Below are 25,664 nucleotides of genomic sequence, written 5' to 3' on the forward strand. Positions count from 1 at the left end.
TCACCACATTTTATGCACTACCGTGCTAGCTAGCTGTACCTTATGCTTTCAGTACTAGATTCATTCTCTGATCCTTTGATTGGGTGGAAACATGTCAGTTCATGCTGCAAGAGCTCTGATAGGTTGGAGGACGTGATCCGTAAGTTGTCATAATTACTGTGTAAGTCTATGGAAGGGGGTGAGAACCACGAGCCTCCTAGGTTTTGCATTGAAGTCAAGTACCCAGAGGAGGGCGGAAACTAGCTGTCCTCTGGCTATACCATAGTGCTACCCTACTGAGTGCTGTTGAGGTTACTGTTGACCTTCATTGCAAAACAATGTATTTTAATCAATGATTTGGTGGCGTGAATATATTTAGTAAAGTCTTATCTAAAAAGGTAAACTTTTTAAAATGTTCACTATTTTTATTTCTATGAAATTCACTGAGGATGTTTCTCCTCTTCCGCCGCTGAGGAGCCTCCACTGGTGTGATGAGATCAGATGTGATGTATACTAGTCAATGAAAGTCTTAGAATGAAGTGTCACATTTTGTGTTTATTAAACTTAAACAAGTGTTAAATACACCTGTCTCAACTACAAATCTATATGATAAACTACATTAATTTTCTCAATAAAAGTGTCTTGGGACAGAAATTAAGTAGCTGAATGGCATTTGTGAGCATCATATAGCCTACACAGTGCAAACACAATATGAACAGACATTTTAGGCTTATATATCACAATGTCTGCATACAATATTTGCACCAGGAATATTCAACATGGTTACTCTCGTTATTCCAAATGCATCTGCTGACAAAAATTACAATTCATGTTTGTCTTTAATGCAGGGTTTGAGTGGTATGTCTACTTTCTATGTTATAGAGTGGAATGGTTTTCTATTGGTGTATCCTGAGGTAGCCCCTTTCTGAGAACCTCTTCCTGCAGTGCGTACAGGCAAAAGGCCTCTCTCCCGTGTGGACCGTCAGGTGCATCTTCAGCTGTTGCTGGCTGGAGAATCTCTTCTCACAATGGGGTCAGCTGGAGGATTTCTCCCCTGTGTGGACCCTCTGGTGCCTCTTCAGGTTGCCAGCATGGGCGAAGTGCATGTGACACTGGGTACAGCTGAAGGGTTCCTCCCCATTGTGGACACCCCTATGCCTGATAAGGTTACTCAGGAAGGAGAAGCTCTTGTAACACAGCTTACACTTGAAGGGCCTCTCCTTGGTGTGAACAGTCTGGTGTTGCTTCACATAGTTCGCCTCAGAGAAGCGCTTCCCACACGTGGGGCAGGCATATGGCTTGTCGGCATCTGTCCTAATGCATCGCTTCCCACGTTGTGACCCCGAGGAGGTAGAAGCAGGAGCCACCACACTCAGGTCGTTAGTCTTTGAGCTCCCTCCTTGACCTATAGCCATTGTTTGGGTGTTGTTAGTATTGTGTGCTGTGTTATAGGCTACGTACCTCTTGTGGTGAACGCCCATCCTGACCCTGTCTGTATTTGTGTGGTAAACCTGAGGTAACTGAGGAAGGGTAGACCCAGACGTCCTATGAACCCAGTTACCAGGCATTAGACGAGACTCTGAAGGAGAAGACAGACTTGCTGATAGACTACCACCAGGGGGGTCTCCCACTACACTCTGTGAAGGTTGAAGCCCAGGGTGACCTGCTCTGTTCATCATGGATACTGTGGTGTTTGTATCATAGGAACAGGAGGGTCTATCTCTATCAGCCCCAGGTCCTGCTCCATCCCTGCACTGAGACTGTGAAGAGAAGGGTCTGGGCTGCAGACTGGATCCCTGACAGGAGCCTCGGTCTCTCTGATGACCACCAGGACTGAGGTTATTCAGTCCACCTGTCCACTGGTTGTGTTCTGTGTGGCGGTGGAGTCTCTGTCCCTCACGGTTCGGTCCCGGTTCCGACTCTGGAAGGAAGAGTGATGGCTCCTGATCCAGGGTCCGGGGCCAGGGTTTGTGACCAGCCACTTCAGAGGTCCAGTCTCTCCCGCCAGCAACACCTGAAATCAGCAGGTCCTCATGGACTGCAGACTGTAAACACAAATTGTACAGAAGAGCATATAAAAGTTTATATAAGAAACTCTGCTGTACACAGAAACATGACATTATAAAATGTTAACCGGAGTCAAGCCCATCTCTAACACTGTGATTGAAGTACCTAACAATATGGAGCCATTGGAGTTTATTATAAAACGATTCCATATGTGTTGATTCAATAATTAAGTATAATGTTTTGGTTTGACTGAAATAAGGGAAACGCAGTCCCTGCAATGATACAAGATTAACAAAGTCAGTCAGCACAGTGTCAATTTTGGATTTCATTTCACAAAATGGTCATACACTCACATAACATGAAGTACAGTACTTTAATTGCACAAAACGATATGTGACAAATATAATAACTTTTCTCACTATGGTAACACTTGACCTTTTCTGTAAATCTGGTACCCTTGCTTTAAAAATATATTTTTTAGAATACATTGGAAAAGGTTCAACATTACATAAGACACAGCTTCCCAACTTCATGTGACGTAAACATGAATTAAGGCACCATCATGATCTCACTATAAAACACCAGGATAACCTAAAGGGAGAAAATGTGTCACTCTTCATCAATTAAGCATTTTTACAAACACCAACCATCACCATATAATCTACTCTGCCTCATCATACTCATTCTTTCTTCAGTTAACCTCATCCGGTTCCCTACTTAATTGAAAACCAACAGAATTAACTAAACAAACAAACTAGCTAGTACTACATTACATGTCACAATACTCTATACATGGCCCGTGTGCATTTTCTGCTGGTGTATCCTGAGGTAGCTCCTCTCTGAGAAACTCTTCCCGCAATTTATACAGGCGAACGGCCTTTCTCCCGTGTGGACCTTCAGGTGCATCTTCAGCTGGTGCTGGTGGGAGAACCTCTTCTCACACTGGGGGCAGCTGAAAGGTTTCTCCCCTGTGTGGACCCTCTGGTGCCTCTTCAGGTGGTGCTGATGGGAGAACCTCTTCTCACACAGTTGGCAGCCGAATGGTTTCTCCCCCGTGTGCATCCTCTGGTGGATTTCCACTTGTTTGGGAAAACTGAAGGATTTCCCACAGAATGAACAGGGGAAGCGCTTCTCTTTGCCACCGGATCTACTGATAGCGTCATTTGTCAATGGACTTGTGTAGCCATTTAGTGTTGAGGCACTGGCATTGTCTGAGGTTTGGTTTAACATAAGGAGGGTGTGATGTGGACGAAGGCCAGGGAGTGTCTGTGTTGTCGCAGGGTCCATGTTCCAGTTCATAGATCCTATAGAAGGCAGGCTGAAGGCAGCATCTGTTATGGGGTTAACCTGAGGCGCCATCAGTCTCTCTGAATCACAACTATAGGAGCAGGACGGAGCATCGCTAGCCGAGTCTGTATCTGTTCTCTCCCGCCGCATACAGACACCTCTGTCTAAGAGTCTAAGATCGGTTGTTGTTTTGTGTTCCACTGTCTGTTTCTGGTTGTGGTTAACAGTGTTGTTCCCCAGCCCAGAGTTGAAGACACTGTCCCATCCACTGACCTCCACTATGTTGCCTCTGGTCCTGGCCTGCTTAGTGATATTGTCCCCTGGGCGCTTGACTGCACCGGTCTGGGAATCCAAGATGGCCTCCCAGTCTCCTCTGTTAGCCTCCAGCCAACCACCTGCAGGAAGAGGTTACAAAATAGACTTTACAAACACGGCAGAGAACTCCACGTATGTCGATTTTTTAAATGGTCAAGTTCATTCATTATAATGTGTGGTTTTGTATGTAAACATCAATTGCAGTTATGAATGAAGAAAAAAAATAGACAGGTGCATCACTATTCCGATTGAATATCTATTACTGTATGTACTTCTCCCTTACCTTGCTCCCCCATCTTTAGTCCACTCAGCAGGTCAATGCTCTCTGGTTCGTCTTCTATTGTCTCCTCTTTAACTAGCAGCAGATCAGGCTTCCCATCCTTCATGTCTACTGACTGTAAGAGGTAAAAGTGAGAGGATGTTGGATCAAGAAATCTGATGAGCACCCCGCTATGGAGCATCGTATGATTGGGCAATGAGGGATTGCGATGAGTACTATCCAAACATGTTAGTTGATTTGATTACTTGACACTTATGATGACAAATTGTATATTTGTGCTTTAATCAATTTCTGTGTTCATGCAAGTGACTGATTGAACCAATCCTCACTATCAGTTTCTGCAATTTGGCAGTATGCCCAGAACTTTGTTTTGAGAAAGAAAGGGCAAGGTGACCGGAAACATGATTGAATGCAAACAGTGTAGCTGTTCCCCCCGCAAGGCAATCAAACAAGCTAAGTGTCAGTATAGAGACAAAGTAGAGTTGCAATTCAACGGCTCAGACACGAAAGGTATGTGGCAGGGTCTACAGTCAATCACGGACTACAAAAGGAAAACCAGCCCCGTCGCAGACCACGATGTCTTGCTCCCAGACAAATTAAACAACTTATTTGCTCGCTTTCAGGACAATACAGTGCCACTGACACGGCCCGCTACCAAAACCTGCGGGCTCTCCTTCACTGCATCCAATGTGAGTAAAACCTTTAAACGTGTTAACTCTCGCAAGGCTGCCGGCATCCCCAGTCGCGTCCTCAGAGCATGCACAGACCAGCTGGCTGGTGTGTTTACGGACATATTCAATCAATCCTTATTCCAGTCTGCTGTTCCCACGTGCTTCAAGAGGGCCACCATTGTTCCTGTTCCCAAGAAAGCTACGGTAACTGAGCAAAATGACTATCGCCCCGTAGCACTCACTTCCGTCATCATGAAGTGCTTTGAGAGACTAGTCAAGGACCATATCACCACCCTACCTGACACCCTAGACCCACTCCAATTTGCTTACCGCCCCAATAGGTCCACAGACGCCGCAATCACACTGCCCTAACCCATCTGGACAAGAGGAATACCTATGTAAGAATGTGGTTAATCGACTACAGCTCAGCATTTAACAACATAATACCCTCCGTACTCGTCATTAAGCTCGAGACCCTGGGTGTGCAACTGGGTCCTGGACTTCCTGAAGGGTGAGGAAAATAACCTCACACTCAATGTCAACAAAACAAGGAGATGATCGTGGACTTCAGGAAACAGCAGAGGGAGCAGCCCCCTATCCACATTGACGGGACAGTAGTGGAGAAGGTGGAAAGTTTTAAGTTCCTCGTCGTACACATCACGGACAAACTGAAATGGTCCCCCCACACAGACAGACAGCGTGGTGAAGAAGGCGCAGCAGCGCCTCTTTAACCTCAGGAGGCTGAAGAAATTTGGCTTGTTACCAAAAACACTCAAACTTCTACAGGTGCACAATCGAGAGCATCCTGTAGGGCTGTATCACCGCCTGGTACGGTAACTGCTCTGCCCACAACCGTAAGGCTCTGCAGAGGGTAGTGAGGTCTGCACAACGCATCACCGGGGGCAAACGACCTGCCCTCCAGGACACCTACACCACCCGATGTCACAGGAAGGCCAAAAAAATCATCAAGGACAACAACCACCCGAGCCACTGCCTGTTCATCCAGAAGGCGAGGTCAGTACAGGTGCGTCAAAAGCGGGGACCGAGAGACTGAAAAACAGCTTCTATCTCAAGGCCATCAGACTGTTAAACAGCCATCACTAACATTGAGTGGCTGCTGCCAACATACTGACTCATCTGTAACCACTTTAATAACGAAACATTTATGTAATAAATATATCACTAGCCACTTTAAACAATGCAACTTTATATAATGTTTACATACCCTACATTACTTATCTCATATGTATATACTGTCATCTATATCATTTACTGCATCTTGCCTATGCCGTTCGGCCATCGCTCATCCATATATTTATATGTACCGGTACATATTCTTATTCATTCCTTTACACTTGTGTGTATAAGGTAGTTGTTGTGAAATTGTTAGGTTAGATTACTTGTTAGATATTACTGCATGGTCGGAACTAGAAGCACAAGCCTTTTGCTACACTCGCATTAACATCTGCTAACCATGTGTATGTGACCAATAAAATTTGATTTGATTTGAAAGGCTCTCTCAGTTTCAATGTCTCAGCTTGTAGAGAAGATGCCTCGTGAGGTATTGGTCTGTCACAAGCATGAACCAAACATTAATGATGAATTAATTATGAATGATGAATGAGCTAAATCATCAAATATAACTTGCCTGTGTAAATATATAAGAGAGCTTACGGGACTGCCCCGGTAGGGCTCACTTCAGACTGATACCTTATGCATACTGGTAATAAACAATGATTAATTTAAGACTGACTTTGAGTATCCTATGTGTAGAATTCCCACCACAAACTGTTTAATAGTTTGACAGTTCAAAGGCATGGTCCCACACTTAAGACAAAATTATTAAAACCTGGGCCCGTATCCACAAAGAGTTTCAGAGTAGGAGTGCTGATCCAGGATCCTTCTATATAAATCTTATTCATTATGCTCTAAAAGGTTAAACTGATCCTAGATCAGCACTCTGAGTGGCTTTGTGAATACGCCACTGACTTCACACCATACAGACAGTGGGGTCACCTCAGTGAGACTGTGTGTGGCTCTGTGCTGCTCAGCTGGTTCCTCTGCGGGTTCAGGAGGAGGTGTAGTCTGGTTGTCCTCCATGACCATGGTCCCCTCAGGGTTCCCCAGACTCTCCTCCTTCACCAGCAGCACCTCTGGACCCTCCACCTCCTGGAAGAGACAGGTGATAAAGATTACACAGACATACACTCCCTCAGGTACACACACACAGATAACAAACACACATTCAACATGGAATGTTTACCCATCCCCACTCCATTTGAGTCCCATACTGTAGTTAGAGAATGACTTTTTGTTGTTAAACCCATCATGGTGGACATAAATATGACGTTGTGGGTTAAAACAAGTCAGCTATGATAAGTCAAAAGTCATCAGACAAAACTATTCTGATCTGTACAGGAGGTGTTTGTTAGCGTGTGGGTATCACAGGAGGTTGGTAAGTACCTTAATTAGGGAGGACGGGCTTGTGTTAATGACTGGAGCGGAATAGGTGGAATGGTATCAAACACATGGTTTCCAGGTGTTTGACATCATTCCATTTGCCATGCTCCTCTCAGCAGCCTCCTGTGGTGGGTATGTGTAGGTATATTTAGTAAGTGTATAGAGTATATTGGTTATAACGTCGTGTTTATGCAGAACAGGGTGAGATCAGATGGGATGTATACTAAAGAGTCTCAATGAAAGTCTTCGAATGAAAAGTCCCATTTTGTGTTTATTAAATAAAAAACACTTTAAATAGGCCATATGAAAACCACACATACACGTCTCAGATACACATTTGTATTTACTGGATAAACTGCATTTCTTTTCTCATAAAAATAGTCTTGGGGAATTTTTGTTGGTAGTTGAATGGAAGTAATGCATGTTTAACATCAAATGTACAGTACAAACAATCTGAAACAGACTTGTTAGGCTTATATATGCCTTATATATCACACAATGTCTGGATGCAATATTCTACCCAGGAATATTCAACACTGAAATCTGTTACTCACATTGTTCCTTGTTTAGCCTCGTGCTTCAACACTCTTCGTTTTTGCTAAGTCAGGGATCAACTAGATTCAGCCATGGGCCGATTTATTTTTTGCAGATGGTCAAGGAACCGGAACATAATTATAATTTGTAGACTGCAAATTGACCGCAAGAAGCTCAAACAGATATAATATTTGACGAAGACATACAGTGGGGCAAAAAAGTATTTAGTCAGCCACCAATTGTGCAAGTTCCCCACTTAAAAAGTATATAACAAAGTATTGAGATAAACTTTTGTTATTGACCAAATACTTATTTTCCACCATAATTTGCAAATAAATTCATAAAAAATCCTACAATGTGATTTTCTGGATTTTTTTTCTCATGTTGTCTGTCATAGTTGAAGTGTACCTATGATGAAAATTACAGGCCTCTCTCATCTTTTTAAGTGGGAGAACTTGCACAATTGGTGGCTGACTAAATACTTTTTTGCCCCACTGTAAGAATTTCAAATCTTGCTTAAATTCGTATATGATCACATATATCTTTCCATTAGGCATGGGAATACTTCATTTGCTGGTGTTTTATGTCCAACAATAAAAAACATATACGAATGTATTAGTTTTAATTGCTCAGAAAACTCACCCACCAGTTGGGGAACCCGGATCTACATAATCTCGCTTAGTCTACCTTTACGTAGTGTTGAATATTCAACACTGAAATCTGTTACTCTTGTTATTCCAAATTCATCTGTGGATCTTTTCTCTTGACAACAATGGCAATCAATGTTTGTTTTTAATGCAGGTGATCAACAAGTCAGAAGCTATAGAGTGGAATGGTTTTTCTTCTGGTGTATCTTGAGGTAGCTCCTCTCTGAAAACCTCTTCCCACAGTGTGTACAGGCGAACGGCCTCTCTCCTGTGTGGACTTTCAGATGCGTCTTCAGCAGGTGCTGGCGGGAGAACCTCTTATCACACTGGGGGCAGCTGAAGGGTTTCTCCCCTGTGTGGACCTTCTGGTGCCTCTTCAGGCTGCCAGATTGGGCGAAGCGCATGTGACACAGGGGGCAGCTGTATGGTTTCTCTCCTGTGTGGACCCTCTGGTGGATCTCCACCTTCTGGGCGCAGCTGAAGCCTTTGTTGCAGAACATGCAGAGGAACCGTTTCTCTTTAACATTGCCTGATGTTGCTCCCCCTCCCCGAGCCTGGGCTCTAGTCCTGTCATTTGAGTTCAATAACTGATCGAAAAGCATACACCCGTGTGAATCGGAAGGCCCCATCGACGTGGACACTAACCTTTCCCTGTAATCTAAGAAATCTATGCCCTGTGAATGTCCATCGCCTAGGTGACTATCTGCATTCCATGTGGGAGGAACGTCGCCCTCCACTTTCACAGTCACTTCATCTCCGACCAGACCCTCCCCTTTCTTATCAAGGCATCCTTCAGAGTACACACTACTACTGTACCGCTTCCAGTCCCCTCTAGACAGATCAGTCTGTCTCTCTAAACCCAAGGGCATGTTGCCAGGGTCCATCTCTGTAGTGTAAGAACAACACGGATCATCGCCAGCATTTAACACATCACCTGAATCGGGATTGGAATGAACCGTCCTCTGGCTCGGGTTACCGTAAAGTAAATATTCTGAGCTTGGAGCAGGAGGACACCCCAGTCCCCCCAGCCCCAGTCGCTCCGGGTCTGACCTATGGTCAGATCCTGTGTGTAAAATCCTTTGTGTTACAGTTACAGTCTCTGTGTCGGTCTCTGACTTGAGGACGGTGTTCAGCGTTCCACTGACCTCCGTGATGCTGTGTTGGGTCCTGGGCTGCGCTGGGGTGGGGTCCTCCGTGGCTACAGGGGGCGCTCCAGCCCCTCCAGTCTGAATGTCTCTGCTGTGCCGTGGGTCTTCCTCTTCTTCAGACTTATCCAGCTTGTCCCCAGGACCTGCAGCCTCTGCAGACTGACACAAGATGAGAGGAGGCTATTGGATAACAATGTCATAGAGAAGTCTCACAAACTCCTCTATGGCAGATAAATGAGGATGTACATAGCTGAGGGAACCCTTTCCGAAATAAAAGGGCCATATTTGATTTACAAAGTAACTCAAATGTTTAACGCAACACTATAACACTAACTTCTATCATGATAACATGCTGGGTTGAGGTTCCACTCCCCTCATCAACTGTGATTGGTTGGTCATCTCTCCATGTATTGTGTCCCGCTGGCTTCACAAAGCTCCTGTAGCCTCCAAGGAGATTTCCTTCACCTTAGAGAGTGATTGGGGGACAGGTGATTAGGTTACTTACTGTCAATGCTTACCACTATGTTGTACACTATTGACAGTTTTGATCTAGAATTGGCAAGGATGAAAGATAACAGTTCGCATAACTTCTGGGTATACTATTTATTGATCGATGTATTGTGTTCCATGCATCACATTGTTTTCATTGAGGAAATAATAGGAAATGCAGTAATCAATAATCTGGTTAGAATATGATATATTGTCTTTGCAACACAGTTAAGTAATCAGGGGGATTATTGCATACTATCCAAAAAGTGACCAAGACCAACTTCTGGGTAACACATCTGAACACGTGCAGAGGGAAACGGTGCTACTGTGCTAAGCTATATATGAACACCACGGGAGGTTGGAGGCTCCTTAATTGGCGAGGACAGGCTCATGGTAATGGCTGGAACATAATTAGTAGAATGATGTGAATCAATGTGTTTGATGTCATTCCATTTGCTCTATTCCAGCCAGTATTATGAGTCAGCAGCCTCCACTGATGTACCTCTTGCGATTCCTCTGTATCGGTCGAGGATCTTGACACTACTGGGACGACTGACGAGGACGCGCTCTCGTGCGGTCTTCAGTTCCAGTAGCTGTAGTTTCCTCCGCAATGCCCTGTTTTCTTTCTGGCTTTGAGTTATTTCCAAACGAAACACTGCATAGTCGTCGTCTACGAGTTTACAGATATCGGCCACGGCTGCATTCGCTAGAACCTCCATGATGGAGGCTATTTGAGTGTGAAAAACCATACAGTTAGCCATTGTTAGCAGCTACCTAGCGTTACCTAGATAATGTATATCGAACAAGTATTTTCTCTAAAGCGAATTAAAGACGACATGTGTTGAAAATGTAATGCTGGGAAGTTAAATTAGTCATATTTTGAATTCCATGGTGATAATAAACGACAATAAACCGCTAACGTGGACATTTTCCTGGTCACTGTTCACTTCCGTTTACACTGAAGAGAACGGATATTAATGCCGGCGTCATAGCGCAAAAGGTGTGGCTAAATGTAGGGTATGCGCACTGTTTTTTGAAAAACGGTACTGATTATTACGTTACAAGTCAAGTATCTTTCAAGCTCCGATCAGATTTGTTTATAAAGAACAGTGTGTTAGCAAGAACATAGTAGAATAGAATACAATATAATCATTTTATTCCATCTACATCACCTCATTCAGGTAAATATTCAACTGTCCTTTATTTTTTTTATTGAACCTTTATTGAACTAGGCATGTCAGTTAAGCACAAATTATTATTTGCAATAATGGCCTACCAAAAGATCTCCTGCGGGGATGGGGGCTGGGATTAGAAATAAAAATATAGGCCAAAACACATCATGACAAGCGACACCACAACACTACATAAAGAGAGACCCAAGACAACAACATAGCATGGCAGCAACACATGACAACACAGCATGGTAGCAACACAACATGGCAGCAGCACAAAACATGGTACAAACATTATTGGGCACAACAGCACAAAAGGCAAGAAGTTAGAGACAACAATACATCACACAATGCAGCCACAAGAAGCAGCCACAACTGTCAGTAAGAGTGTCCATGATTTAGTCATTGAATGAAGAGATGGAGATAAGACTGTCCAGTTTGAGTGTTTTTTGCAGCTCATTCCAGTTGCTAGCTGCAGTGAACTGAAAAGACGAGCGACCCAGAGATGTGTGTGCTTTGGAGACCTTTAACAGAATGTGACTGGAAGAACGGGCATTGTTTGTGGAGGATGAGGGCTGCAGTAGGTATCTCAGATAGGGGGGAGTGAGGCCTAAGATGGTTTTTTAAAATAAGCATCAACAAGTGGGTCTTACGGCGAGTATACAGAGATGGTCAGTTTACAGAGGAGTATAGAGTGCAGGGTTGTGTCCTATACGGAACATTGGTGGCAAATCTGATGGTCGAATGGTAAAGAACATCTAGCCGCTCAAGAGCACCCTTACCTGCCAATCTATAAATTACGTCTCCGTAATCTGGCATAGGTAGGATGGTCATCTGAATCAGTGTTAGTTTGGCACCTGGGGTGAAAGAGGAGCAATTACGATAGAGTAAACCAATTAGAGATGTAACCTTAGCCTGCAGCTTTGATATGTGCTGAGAGAAGGACAGTGTACCATCTAGCCATACTCCCAAGTACTTGTATGAGGTGACTACCTCAAGCTCTAAACCCTGAGAGGTAGTAATCACACCAGTGGGGAGAGGGCATTCTTCTTACCAAACCACATGACCTTTGTTTTGGAGGTGTTCAGAACAAGGTTAAGGGCAGAGAAACATTGTAGTACATTAAGAAATCTTTGTTGTAGAGTGTTTAACACAGAATCCGGGGAAGGGCCAGCTGAGTATAAGACTGAATCATTTGCATATAAATAAATGAGAGCTTCCTACTGCCTGAGCTACGTTGTTGATGTAAATTGGGAAGAGCGTGTGGCCTAGGATCAAGCCTTGGGGTACTCCCTTGGAGACAGGCAGTGGCTGAGTCAGCAGATGTTCTGACTTTATACACTGCACTCTTTGAGAGAGATAAGTTAGCAAACCAGGCCAAAGACCCCCTCAGAGACACCTATACTCGTTAGCCGGCCCACAAGAATGGAATAGTCTACTGTATCAAAAGCTTTGGCCAAGTCAATACAAATAGCAGCACAATATTGCTTAGAATAAAAGGCAATGGTGGCATTCTTGTCACGTTGGTATGAAGAGATTCGGGAGACAGACGCAGGAATGCGTAATAGCCACGCCTTTCGCCAAATGGAATTCTTGAGGTAGAGTAACTCTGCCAGATCACTATCAAACCAGGGGCTGAACCTGGTTTTAATTCTCATTTTCTTTATGGGGGGCGTGTTTGTTCACAATGCCACTGAAAATATCAAAACATGAGGTCCAAGTGTCTTCGACAAGCTGATTCTAAACCAATTTACAGAGGCAAGGTCATGAAGGAAGGCTTGCTCATTAAAGTTTTTTAGGAAGTGTCTATGACAAATCAGGACAGGTCATTTCACTGAGCAGGCATTACAAACACAGGCTGTAAAACAGTCATCACTAAGGTCATTACAGAAAACACCAGACTGATACCAAAGAGGATTATTTGTGAGGATAACATCAAGGAGAGTAGCATTTTCTGGGTGTTTGGAGATACCTTGTGGGATTGGTAATAATCTGAGAAAGATTTAGGTAGTCCCATTGCTTTAGGACTTGGTAAGGTTGTTTAAGCATGTCCCAGTTTAGGTCACCTAGTAGGACAAATTCAGACTTAGTGTAAGGGGCCAGGAAAGAGTTTAGGGCAGGTAGAGTACAGGCCGGTGCTGATGGTGAACGATAACACCCAGCGACAGTCAACAAAGAGCTATTTGAAAGTTTAATGCTTAAAACCAGCAAATCAAATTGTTTGGGGACAGACTTGCTGGAGACAACCGAGCACTGAAGGTGTTCCTTGGTAAAGATTGCCACTCCACCACCTTTGGAAGATCTGTCTTACCGAAAAAGGTTATAACCAGAAAGGTTAACATTCGTGTTCAAAACACTCTTTCTTAACCATGTCTCAGTAATGACCAACACATCTGGATTAGAGCTGTGAACCCACACTTTCAATTGATCCATTTTAGGTAATACGCTTCTAGTGTTAACGTGCAGAAAACACAGGCTTTTACAAGAGTAGAAATCAGTGAAGCAGATATCAGAGCATAAGTCAGAATTGGGGATAGCAACAGTAGATGGGCCAGGGTGTACATGCACATTTCCAAATATCATCAGTAGTAATACAATCAGGGCACAGCAGAGGACAGGGAGCTCTGCAATTATGATTTTTTTATGACATTTGAATGTGCATCAGATGCAGGTAGGTATACTGTCTCTCTAAAAACAGGTATTTACAAGCCTGTTTCAAATTCAAGTTAACAAAGGGTTAATGAGGAGTATGTTAATATGTTTGTTTGGGTTGTAAATTGGATTCGTTCTGACATTTCTTGAATTACTGTTGTTCTTACAGTTCTAAAATGTTTATTACATTTACATTTATATTTTTTCATTTAGCAGACGCTCTTATCCCAAGCGACTTAGAGGAGCAGTTAGGGTTAAGTGCCTTACTCAAGGGCAGATTTTACACCTAGTCATCGCTGGGATTCAAACCAGTGGCCTTTCACCCTTAACTGCAGTTATTGATTGTTTGTGTACCTGTTTGATATTTTACAGCATTGTCAGGAGCTAGTAATATAAGCATTTCACTGCACCTGCTATAACATCTGCTAAACTGTGTACATGACCAATAAACTTTGATTTGTTGTTTACCACCCTCCTAAACAGAAGTAAACAGGTCGCACACTCTGACCCAGTTTGTAAAGACCAGTCAGTCTGGAATATCAAGTACAGGTGGACTTTAGTTCATGTTTAATATTTAATCTCAATCATCACTAGACCTGAAGGTAGATTATAGGCCATTTACTGCAAACAGCTTGAGGCCAAGGACTGTAGACTAAACACAGTGACATGGTTATGTACACTGCCTTACTTATTTATTTGGACAGTGAAGTTTTTAATTTGGCTCTATAGCCTATTCCAGCATTTTGGATTTGAGATCAAATGTTTCCTATGAAGCGATATAAACGAATGGAAAATAATGAATACTGTGTCATTTTGAAGTAACTTTTATTGTAATTAAGAATAGAATATGTTTCTGAACACTGCTACATTAATATAAATGCTACCATGATTATGGATAATTATGAATATGAATTGTGAATAATGATGAGGGAGAAAGCTACAGAGGCACAAAGAGAAGTTGCTGTAGACCACCGAGTGCTAACAGTAAGTATCTAGATAATGTGTGAAATGCTCAATGGTGTATGTGATATTAACAGAGAGGTATATTTTCTAAGTGACCTAAATATTGACTGGTTTTCATCAAGCTGTCCACTCAAGAAAAATCTTCCAAATGTAACCCGTGCTTGCAATCTGGTTCAGGTAATCATTCAACCTACATACAAACAGCACAGGAAATAAATCATCCACGTGTGTTGATCACATCTTCACTAATGCTGCAGAAATCTGCTCTAAAGAAGTATCCACACCCATCGGATAAAGTGATCAGAAACCAAAGTTCCAAAGGCTGGGCCTAAAATTGTGTATGAGAAATCATACATGAGGTTGAGTAGGGAGTCCTATTTTGAAGATGTAAATCATATTTGCTGGTCTGTTGTGTGTAAATGAGGAGAAACATTTATAAAATTGCTTTTTCCAGTTACTAATAAACATGCACCCATTAAGAAACGGACTATACAAACGTCTAATTCCCCATGGATTGATGAGGAATAAAACAATTGTATGGTTGAGAGGGTCAAGGCAAAAAGAATGGGAAATAAGTCTGGCTGCACAGCCGATTGTCAAACGTGCTGTAAATTGAGAAATCATGTATCTAAACTAAACAAAAAGAAGAAACTGTACTATGAAACGAAGATAAATTATATAAAGGATGATAGTTAAATGCTTTGGAGCACCTTAAATTAGATTTTGGGCAAAAAGGCGGCTCCATCCTTCATTGAATCGGATGGCTCATTCATCACAAAACTCTCCGATATTGCCAACTACTTTAATTACTTTTTCATTGGCAAGGTTAGCAAATTTAGGCATGACAACAACAAACTCTGAACCTTCATACCCATGCATAAATGACCAAATTATGAAAGACAAGCATTGTAACTTTTAATTTCCTATTGTGAGTGTGGAAGCGGGGAAAAGGTAGTGTTATCTATCTATAATGACAAACAACTTAGCACTGACAACTTGGATAGAAAATGATTGAGGATGGTAGTGTACTGACTATATTGCCACTCCTATTTGCCATGTCTTCAATCTAAGCCTACAGGTAAGTGTATGCCATCATGCCTGGAGGGAAGCAAAAGTCATACCGTTACCCAAGAAGAGCAAAATACCCTTTACTGGTTCAAACAGCTGACCAATCAGCCTACTACCGACCGTTAGTGAACTTCTGGAAGAAATTGTGTTTCACCAGATACAATGCTATGTTACAGTAAACAATTTGACATCTGACTTTCAGCACGCTTATAGGGAAGGGCACGTAACATGTACGGCACTAACACAAATGACTGATGATTGGCTGAAAGAAATTTTAAAAAATACTGTGAAAAAGATTGTGGGAGCTTTTTTGTTAGAATTCAGTGCTGCTTTGGACTTTATCGATCATAGTGTGCTGGTTAAAAAATGTGTTATGGCTTTACATCCTATGCGATATCGTTGATTGAGAGTTACCTATCTAACAGAACACAGACAATGGAAGCCTCTCTAAACTTAAACCAGGTAGAGCTTGGCATACCTCAAGGTAACCGTCTTGCCCCATACTTTTTTCTATTTTTACAAATTATCTACCACTAGCATTGAGTAAAGCCTGTGTCTATCTATGCTGATGATTCAACATTAGTATACATCACCTACCACAGCAAGTGAAATCCCTACTACACTTAACAAAGATCTGCAGTCAGTTTTAGAATGGATGGCAAGCAATAAGCTAGTACTAAATACACTGTGGCCAGTTTATTTGGAACAATACTCCGTTCGCAAGAATGGTTTGCTTCTACAGACAGTGAGTCACGTGGCCATGGCTTGCTATATAAAGCAGGCAGACAGGCATTGAGGTATTCAGTTACTATTCGATTGAACGTTAGTATGGGCAAAATTAGTGACCTAAGCGACTTTGAGCGTGGTATGATCGTTGGTGCCAGGCGTGCCGCTTCCAGTATCTCAGAAACGGCCGGCCTCTTGAGCTTACAATGCATGACAGTGTCTAGGGTTTACCGAGAATAGTGCAACAAACAAAAAAACATCCAGTCAGCGGCAGTCCTGTGGCCAAAAATAGCTTGTTGATGAGAGAGGTCGAAGGAGAATGGCAAGAATTGTGCAAGCTAACAGGTGGGCCACAAACAGGAAAATACCGGCGCAGAACGGCATCTCGGAATGCACAACTATTTGGTCCTTGTCACGGATGAGCCATTGCAACAGAATCCCGGTTCTTGTTGCGTCATGCTGATGGCAGATTCAGGATTTGGCGTAAGCAGCATGGGTCCATGGCTCCATCCTGCCCGGTGTCAACAGTACAGGCTGGTGTTATGGTGTGGGGAATGTTTTCCTGGTACACGTTAGGTCCCTTGATATGAATTGAGCAACGTTTGAATGCATCACCTTGTAGAATTCATGCCAGAAGGGCAGTAAAATCTGATTTTAAAAAAGATGACAAAACACCTCCCGGAAACACGAAGAGAAACGCTCATACATACACACTGTAATGTTGTGGAATTGTGGATTTTATATTGTACATTTTTTCATAATGTAATAATGTTTTGTATGATGTATTGTTTTATTTATGATGTAGGCTGTTGTTGTGTTTTGATGTACTGTAACTGTTTTAACCCTGTTTGGACCCCAGGTAGAGTCATGAGGATCCTAATAAATACCCCCCAAACATGGTATCTTCTCAACATTACCAATAACAGGGGAGGTTAGCATTTTTTTTGGGGGGTGGGGGTATGATATTTATGCCTCTGTAACTTTCTCACTCATCATTAATCACGACTCATTCATGACTATCCATAATCATGGTATTACCAACATTGATTCCAAAGATATTAATGTCACCAACAAACATTGATTCCAAAAATATTAATGTCACCCACAATATTCAGAATGGATCGATTCGTCCCCCTCAATAATTTATTGATAAACAATCAGCATTCGGACGCACTGTGCCCCTTCCACACTAATTTCACTGTGCTGCTCAGCAGCCTCAGCCAGCACTTGCCTCGCAGTCAGGTCGGCCTCATTCCATTTCAGGCTCACATATACACGACATGACAAAAAGTATGTGGACACCTGCTCATCAAACATCTCATTCCAAAATCATGGGCATTCATATGGAGTTGGTCCCCCCTTTGCTGCTATAACAGCCTCCACTCTTCTGGGAAGGCTTTCCACTAGATGTTGGAACATTGCTGCAAGAACATTTGCTTCCATTGAGCCACAAGAGCATTAGTGAGGTAGGGCACTGATGTTGGGCGATTAGGCCTGGCTCCCAGTCAGCGTTCCAATTCATCCCAAAGGTGTACGATGGGGTTGAGGTCAGGGCTCTGTGCAGGCCAGTCAAGTTCTTCCACACCGATCTTGACAAAACATTTCTGTATGGACCTCGCTTTGTGCACGGGGGCATTGTCATGATGAAACAGGAAAGGGCCTTCACCAAACTGTTGCCACAAAGTTGGAAGCATAGAATCTTTTGAGTCCTGAGTGGTGCAGTGGTCTAAGGCACTGCATCTCAGTGCAAGAGGTGTCACTATAGTCCCTAGTTCGAGTCCAGGCTGTGTCACATCTGGCCGTGATTGGGAGTCCCATAGGGCGACGCACAATTGGCCCGGCATTGTCCGGGTTTGGCCCGGGGGTAGGGGTTTAGGGCTGGGAGTCATTTAGATTTGTAAGGGGATAGATTAGGGACGGGGAGATGCTCCCCTGAAGTTTTGTTTGGGGTTTTTGTTTAGTTAAATTAAAATACCATTATTGAAGTATGAATGAAAATTATGAGTTGTAAAGAATGAATGGTATTGAATGTAATAAATTATAAAAAAATATATAAAAAAATAGGCTGTTTAGGTTTTCACGTTACGTTTCTTGTTTTTGTATTGTTCGTTTTCATCTTTATTAAAGATGTATAATAATAACCATGCTGCATTTTGGTCCTCCTCTCCTTCACCGCAAGAAAACCATAACAGAATCACCTACCACAACAGGACCAAGCGGCGTGGTGACAGGCAGCGGCAGGAGGAGCAGCGATCACAGGACTTCTGGACTTGGGAGGAGATATTGGACGGAAAAGGACCCTGGGCACAGCCTGGAGAATATCGCCGCCCCAAAGAAGAACTGGAGGCGGAGATAGCGGAGAGGTGCTGGTATGAGGAGGCAGCACGGCGACGCGGATGGAAGCCCGAGAGTCAGCCCCAAAAATGTATTGGGGGGGACTCACAGGGAGTATGGCTACGCCAGGTAGGAGTCCTGCGCAAACTTCCTGTGCTTACCTAGGGGCTAGAGAGACCGGGCAGGCACTGTGTTATGCTGTGGTGCGCACGGTGTCTCCTGTGCGGGTGCATAGCCCGGTGCGGTACATACCAGTTCCTCGTATTGGCCGGGCTAGAGTGGGCATCAAGCCAGGTAAGGTTGGGCAGGCTCGGTGCTCAAGAGCTCTCGTGCGCCTGCACGGTCCGGTCTATCCAGTACCACCTCCACGCACCAGCCCTCCAGTGGCAGCTCCCCGCACCAGGCTTCCTGTGCGTGTTCTGGGCCCAGTACCACCAGTGCCAGCACCACGCATCAGACCTACAGTGCGCCTCGCCTGTCCAGCGCTGCCAGAGCCTTCCTCCTCTACAGCGCTGTCGGAGTCTCCTGCCTGTCCAGCGCTGCCGGAGCCTTCCTCCTTTACAGCGCTGCCGGAGTCTCCCGCCTGTTCTGCGCTGCCGGAGTCTCCCACTTGTTTAGCGCTGCCAGTCTGCATGGAGCAGCCAGAGCCGCCAGTCAGCATGGAGCAGCCAGAGCCGCCAGTCAGCATGGAGCAGCCAGTCAGCCAGGATCCGCCAGTCAGCCAGGATCCGCCAGAGCCGCCAGTCAGCCAGGATCCGCCAGTCAGCCAGGATCTTCCAGTCAGCCAGGATCCGCCAGTCAGCCAGGATCCGCCATTCAGCCAGGATACGCCAGTAAGCCAGGATCTGCCGGAACCGCCAGTCAGCCAGGATCTGCCAGAACCGCCAGCCAGCCAGGATCTGCCAGAGCCAACTACCTGCCTGAGCTTCCTCTCAGCCCTGAGCTTCATCTCAGCCCTGAGCTTCCTCTCAGTCCCGAACTACCCCTCAGTCCCGAACTACCCCTCAGTCCCGAGCTACCCCTCAGTCCCGAGCTGCCCCTCAGCCCCGAGCTGCCCCTCAGTCCAGTGGGGCCCTTGGTGAGGGTTACTAGGCCAAGGTCGGCGGCGAGGGTCGCCAATCTAAGGACGCGATGCAAGGGGACTAAGACTTTGTTGGAGTGGGGTCCACGTCCCCGCGCCGGAGCCGCCACTGTGGACAGACGCCCACCCGGACCCTCCCCTATGGGTTTAGGTGTGCGGCCGGGAGTCCGCAACTTGGGGGGGGTTCTGTCACGCCCTGGTCTTAGTATTTGTGTTTTCTTTATTACTTTGGTCAGGCCAGGGTGTGACATGGGTTTATTATGTGGTGTGTTTAGTCTTGTTTTTTTTGTAGGTATCGGGATTGTGGTAGAGTGGGGTTTTCTAGAAATGTCTATGGTTGCCTGAAGTGGTTCTCAATCAGAGGCTGGTGTTTATCGTTGTCTCTGATTGGGAACCATATTTAGGCAGCCATATTCTTTGAGTGTTTCGTGGGTGATTGTTCCTGTCTCTGTGTTAGTCTGCACCAGTATAGGCTGTTTAGGTTTTCACGTTACGTTTCTTGTTTTTGTATTGTTCGTTTTCATCTTTATTAAAGATGTATAATAATAACCACGCTGTATTTTGGTCCTCCTCTCCTTCACCGCAAGAAAACCATAACAGATCATCTATTTTTAGTACATAAAGAAACAGATGCCTCTTGATTATGCCAAATAATTTTTGGGGTAGGGGTGTGTTATAAAGGTGTTATATAAAAGAGGGACATTATTTTTGTTATGAATAGTACACAGGCAAAACCAAATTCAAAGTGTGAATATAGTGTTAGACTTAAATGACAGTGTTATAGCTATGCCAGCACACCAAACAAGAAGTCTGTATCCTGTGAGAAAGACAGCATGCCCAAATACTGAGGGACTTAGTAATCCAAAAAACTCTCTTACCCCAAGACACTTCACATGATAACAATAATATTTAAGCTAAAGAATAGTTCCCAGATATCCCCTGCGTAAACCTCAAGCCACACTGCTACGATTTCTCCCCATTGTGGACACTCTTATGTCTGATAAGGATACTCAGGAAGGAGAAGCTCTTGTAACATACTTTGCACTTGAAGGGCCTCTCATTGGTGTGAATGGTCTGGTGCTGCTTCACATATTTTGCCTTAGCAAAATTCTTCCCACATGTGGGGCAGGCATACGGCTTGTCTGCATCCGTCCTAATGCTCGGCCTCCCATGTTGTGACCCAATGACACCAGAGGAGGTAGAAGCAGGTAGAACCACCCTCAGATTGTTAGTCTTTGAGCTCCCTCCCTGACCTCTAGCCATTGTTTGGGTGTTGTTGGGATTATGTGATGTGTTATAGGCTAGGTACCTCTCATGTTGTACACCCATTCTGACCCTGTCTGTATTGGTGGGGTAACCAGGAGGAAACTGAGGAAGGTTAGACCCAGGCCCAGGCTTTCCATGAACCCAGTCACTAGGCATTAGATGAGAACCTGAAGGAGAAGACAGACTTGCTGAAAAACTACCACCAGGGGGGTCTCCCACCACTCTCTGTGAAGGCTGAAGCCCAGGTTGACCTGCTCTGTTCATATCATAGGAACAGGAGGGTCTATCCCTATCAGCTCCAGGCCCTGCTTCATCCCTGCACTGAGACTGTAAAGAGAAGGGTCTGGACTGCAGACTGGATCCCTGACTGGAGCCTCTGTCTCTCTGATGACCACCAGGACTGAGGTTGTTCAGTCCACCTGTCCACTGGTTGTGTTCTGTGTGGTGGAGTCTCTGTACTTCGCGATTGTGTCCTGGTTCCGACTCGGGAATGAAGAGCGAAGGCTCCTGATCCAGGGTCCTGATCCGGGTCCAGGGTTTATGGCCAGCCACCTCAGAGGTCCACTCTCTCCCACCAGTAACACTGGATATCAGCAGGTCTTCATGGGCTGCAGACTGAAAACAAATATTGTACCGAAAAGCATAAAGGTTTATATAAGACACATTTAACCACAGTCAAGCCTATGTCTAAAACACTGATTCAAGTACCTAACAATATGGAGCCATTGTATTTTTTAAATTTTTATTTTAATGTCCATGTGTTGAAACTCAGTCCCTGCAATGATACAAAAATAACCAAATCGGTCAGCACTGTATTTAATTTCAACAAAATGGTCATACACTACTTTTATTGCACAAATTGATACACCTAAAAAGTAGAATATTTTTTCTCACTATGGTAACACTTTCCCTTTTCTGTACATCTGCTACCCTCGCTTGGATTAAATACATTTTTGGAATACTTTACTACTTTAGATCAAGTAATTAGGGCACTATTTCCTCATTATAAGACACCAGTATCCTATAGAAGGCAGGCTGAAGGAGGCACCTGTTAGAGGGTTAACCTGAGATGCCATCAGTCTCTCTGAATCACAACAATAGGAGCAGGCCGGAACATCACTAGCCAAGGCTGTGTCTGTTCTCTCCCGCCGCATACGGACACCTCCCCGTCCCCGCAGACCAAATCCACTCCTCGCCCTGCTCTCAGCCAGTCTGTTGTCATGGAGACTAAGTGTGGATGTTGTTTTTTGTTCGCCTGTCTGTTTCTGGTTGTGGTTAACAGTGTTGTTCCCCAGCCCAGAGTTGAGGATGCTGTCCCATCCACTGACCTCCACTATATCACCTCTGGTCCTGCCCTGATCAATGATGTTGTCCCCTGGGCTCTTGGCTGCACTGGTCTGGGTATCCAAGATGGCCACCCAGTCTCCTGTAGGAAGAGGTTAGAGAATAGAAACTCTAAATATGGTGTTTTTTTTGTCAATTACCTGGTCAAGTTCATACATTATAATGTGTTTTTGTAGGTGAACATAAGTTGCATTAATTTAATTTTATGAATGAAGAAAAAAAAGAATAGCCAGGTGCATCAGTATTCCCATTGAAGATCTATTACTGTATGTAGGCTATATGTACACTCCTGTTCAAAAGTTGGGGGTCACTTAGAAATGTCCTTGTTTTTGAAAGAAAAACACATTTTCTTGTCCATTTAAAATAACATCAAATGGATCAGATATACAGTGTAGACATTGGTAATGTTGTAAAAGACTATTGTAGTTGGAAACTGCAGATTTTCTTTTTTAAATATCTACATAGGCGTGCAGTGGCCCATTATCAGCAACTATCACTTCTGTGTTCCAATGGCACGTTGTGTTAGAGTTCCTCTGTCCAGTGTCTGCGTTCTTTTGCCCATCTTAATATTTTATTTTTATTGGCTAGTCTGAGATATGGCTTTCTCTTTGCAACTCTGCCTAGAAGGCCAGCATCACGGAGTCGCCTCTTCACTGTTGACGTTGAGATCGGTGTTTTGCGGGTACTATTTAATGAAGCTGCCAGTTGAGGACTTGCGAGGCATCTGTTTCTCAAACTAGACACTCTAATGTATTTGTCCCCTTGCTCAGTTGTGCACTGGGGCCTTCCACTCCTCTTTATATTCTGGTTAGAGCCAATTTGCACTGTTCTGTGAAGGGAGTAGTACACAGCGTTGTAGGAGATCTTCAGTTTCTTGTCAATTTCACGCATGGAATAGCCTTCATTTCTCAGAACAAGAATAGACTGAAGGGTTTCAGGAGAAAGTTCTTTGTTTCTAGCCATTTTGAGCCTGTAATCGAACCCACAAATACTGATGCTCCATATACTTAACTAGTCTAAAGAAGGCCAGTTTTATTGCTTTTTTAATCAGGACAACAGTTTTCAGCTGTGCTAACATAATTGCAAAAGGGTTTGCTAATGATCAATTAGCCTTTTAAAATGATCAACTTGGATTAGCTAACACAATGTGCCATTGGAACACAGGAGTGATGGTTGCTGACAATGGGCCTATGTTCGCTTATGTAGATATTCCATAAAAAAAATCTGCCGTTTCCAGCTACAATAGTCATTTACAACATTAACAATGTCTACACTGTATTTCAGATCAATTGCATGTTATTTTAATGGAGAAGGAAAAAAGTACTTTTCTTTCAAAAAACAAGGACATTTCTCAGTGACCCCAAACTTTTGAACGGTAGTGTATTTCTCCCATACCTTGCGCCCCCATCTTTAGTCCGCTCAGCAGATCAATGCTCTCTGGTTCGTCTTCTATTGTCTCCTCTTTGACCAGCAGCAGATCAGGCTTCCCATCCTCCATGTCTACTGACTAAGAGATACAGAGTGAGAGGATGTTGGATCAAGAAATCTGATATGAGCGACCTGCTATCTTCTGATTGGGCAATGGGGGACTTCTATGCATACTGTGCAAACAACATGTCAATTTATTTTATACTATGCAAACATGTTAGTTGATTTGACTACTTGACACTCTTTAATGGTTTGATCATTTAAAAGCCATGGTCCCACAAAATTAATCAAGACCTCGACCCTTATCTACAAAGAGAATCAGAGTAGGAGTGCTGATCTAGGATCTTTCCGTATAATCCTATTTCTTATGATCTACAAGGAAACACTGATCCTAGATCAGCACTCCTACTCAGAGGCTTTGTGGATACGGGCCCTGACCTAATACCATTTAGACTGTAGTTCATAGTGTGCTCACCTCAGTAAGCCCAGTCTCATATTTTTGCATATATGACAAAATCCGACGTTTTTGTTTGCCTGTTTCATACACATCCATGTGCTTTTATGAAGAAAAAAAATTAGGTCCTTAGTTTACATGTTAGAACTCACAAACTCTCGGTACAAGGTAATTGCCACGCATGCGCGTACCGATAGGATGCATGGGGTGTGTCGCAACGTTTGCTGTCATTAAATGTGAAGACTGTTATATTATCAAATCAATTATCTGTGTAATTATTGCCCCAACTTTCTAATTAATTACTATTCCGTGATTCGTTTACAGAATAGTAACTAACTAAGAAGTTGGGGCACCACAGGAAAATGTTGTTTATAGAGTTGCAATTTCCCAAATATAACTCTTCAGATATTTTAAGTGTATGCCTTTGTTGTCCCTCTCTGCGATCGCCAGTCCGTCTGCTGGATAGATTGTCGACACAAAGTCTCTAGTTTGTCCACCAGAGATCAAAGTCTCTGGTTGTAGCTTGTTATAATGGATACGTCAGCGTACCATTCGGTCATTCGACCGGTTGCATTTACCAGACTATAGTACTTAAACAGCTGCAGCCTGAATAATTGTTCTTTAGTGTGTAGATTTCTTAGCCATTTCAACGTGGGAATGATCTCCATGTTCGCTGGTCTTGTCCTTTGGTAGAGTTGCCAACCATTTCAACAAATAGCGACAGCTTCCATGTTTTCTGGTTTAATGTACATTTTGTCACGGGTGGTTTTACATAGGAGCAGAAAAGGGGGCGTTCCATGACACTGTGTAGTGTCTGTTCTCATGGGGGTGTGGCCACTGACTGATCATAAGTTACTATGAAAAACAATTCTCATTTAGAAGACTAAGATCACATTGTTATCTTTCCAAAATTATTCTTATGCTTAATCATTAATTTAATACAACATTCAGATGCAAACCCCATAATTGAGAAGTGTATGCAAACAAAGAAACAGTAATGTGTGTCTCCTGTCCTTCATGAGGTCACCAAATGAAACAAACTCAACATGACTGTTCCTTCAGTGTCCACGGACCACTCCAACTGCTTGGAATACCGAAATACTGTTCAATTATTCAACCTTTTGATGTCCAAGTGTCTCTGTGTTCCATAGTCACATTCCAATCTCGATACTACAGAGTCCAGAAGCAGAGTATTTTACGACCGCCATAAAGCGTCCTCCTCCACCTCTGCGGGAGAGGAGAGGGCGCAGTAGAGCGGACCCACTGTACCCTGATCCTTCAGCTCTTCACAGGAGAGTTATGACGGGTGTGACTAGTTCCGTCTTGTACTGACAAAACTGTGGTTATATGTAGAAGGCA

General features: G+C 43.7%; 3 protein-coding genes across 7 annotated transcripts in view; 1 reads left to right on the plus strand and 2 right to left on the minus strand.

The window, feature by feature from the left end:
- LOC118361903 (gastrula zinc finger protein 5-1-like) overlaps positions 1-25,664 on the plus strand; it is a 388,384-nt gene that overhangs the window by 280,013 nt on the left and 82,707 nt on the right. The gene's annotated exons all lie outside the window — the stretch shown is intronic.
- The window catches only part of LOC118361889 (zinc finger protein 235-like), a 274,869-nt gene that overhangs the window by 23,623 nt on the left and 225,582 nt on the right, over positions 1-25,664 (minus strand). The window contains exons 1-7 of one of the 3 annotated variants that reach the window (XM_052485267.1): positions 10,320-10,815; positions 9,663-9,793; positions 9,326-9,487; positions 6,556-6,708; positions 3,872-3,983; positions 3,547-3,668; positions 515-2,024 (exon numbers count right to left, since the gene is read on the minus strand). The exons of 1 other annotated variant lie outside the window; for it this stretch is intronic. In XM_052485267.1, the coding sequence (XP_052341227.1) occupies positions 1,014-2,024; positions 3,547-3,668; positions 3,872-3,983; positions 6,556-6,708; positions 9,326-9,487; positions 9,663-9,793; positions 10,320-10,578 (1,950 nt within the window). In that variant the 5' untranslated portion in view covers positions 10,579-10,815 and the 3' untranslated portion in view covers positions 515-1,013. Of the gene's footprint in view, positions 1-514; positions 2,025-3,546; positions 3,669-3,871; positions 3,984-6,555; positions 6,709-9,325; positions 9,488-9,662; positions 9,794-10,319; positions 10,816-25,664 lie in introns of those variants that run through there. One more of the 3 variants, XR_008085476.1, reaches the window with a different exon arrangement.
- On the minus strand, positions 14,450-25,120 carry LOC118361892 (zinc finger protein 865-like). Its single transcript, XM_052485354.1, has 4 exons — positions 24,327-25,120; positions 23,819-23,930; positions 22,408-22,505; positions 14,450-21,694 (listed from the first exon to the last, which is right to left on the minus strand). The coding sequence occupies exons 1-4, from the start codon at positions 24,402-24,404 to the stop codon at positions 20,777-20,779; spliced, it is 1,206 nt and encodes a 401-aa protein (XP_052341314.1). The 5' UTR covers positions 24,405-25,120; the 3' UTR covers positions 14,450-20,776.

The sequence above is a fragment of the Oncorhynchus keta genome, chromosome 29 (assembly GCF_023373465.1).
Source record: "Oncorhynchus keta strain PuntledgeMale-10-30-2019 chromosome 29, Oket_V2, whole genome shotgun sequence".
Taxonomy (NCBI): Eukaryota; Metazoa; Chordata; class Actinopteri; order Salmoniformes; family Salmonidae; genus Oncorhynchus; species Oncorhynchus keta.

What these genes read in the sequence shown, in the direction of transcription:
- LOC118361892 (XM_052485354.1), bottom strand. Translation starts at nt 24,404, where the DNA reads ATGGATGTGTATGAAACAGGCAAACAAAAACGTCGGATTTTGTCATAT. An exon ending in ACTAAAGATGGGGGCGCAAG is followed by an intron (nt 22,506 to 23,818) that starts GTATGGGAGAAA and finishes CTCTTCCTACAG; the next exon opens with GAGACTGGGTGGCCATCTTG. An exon ending in CCAGAGGTGATATAGTGGAG is followed by an intron (nt 21,695 to 22,407) that starts GTCAGTGGATGG and finishes ATTTGTTTTCAG; the next exon opens with TCTGCAGCCCATGAAGACCT.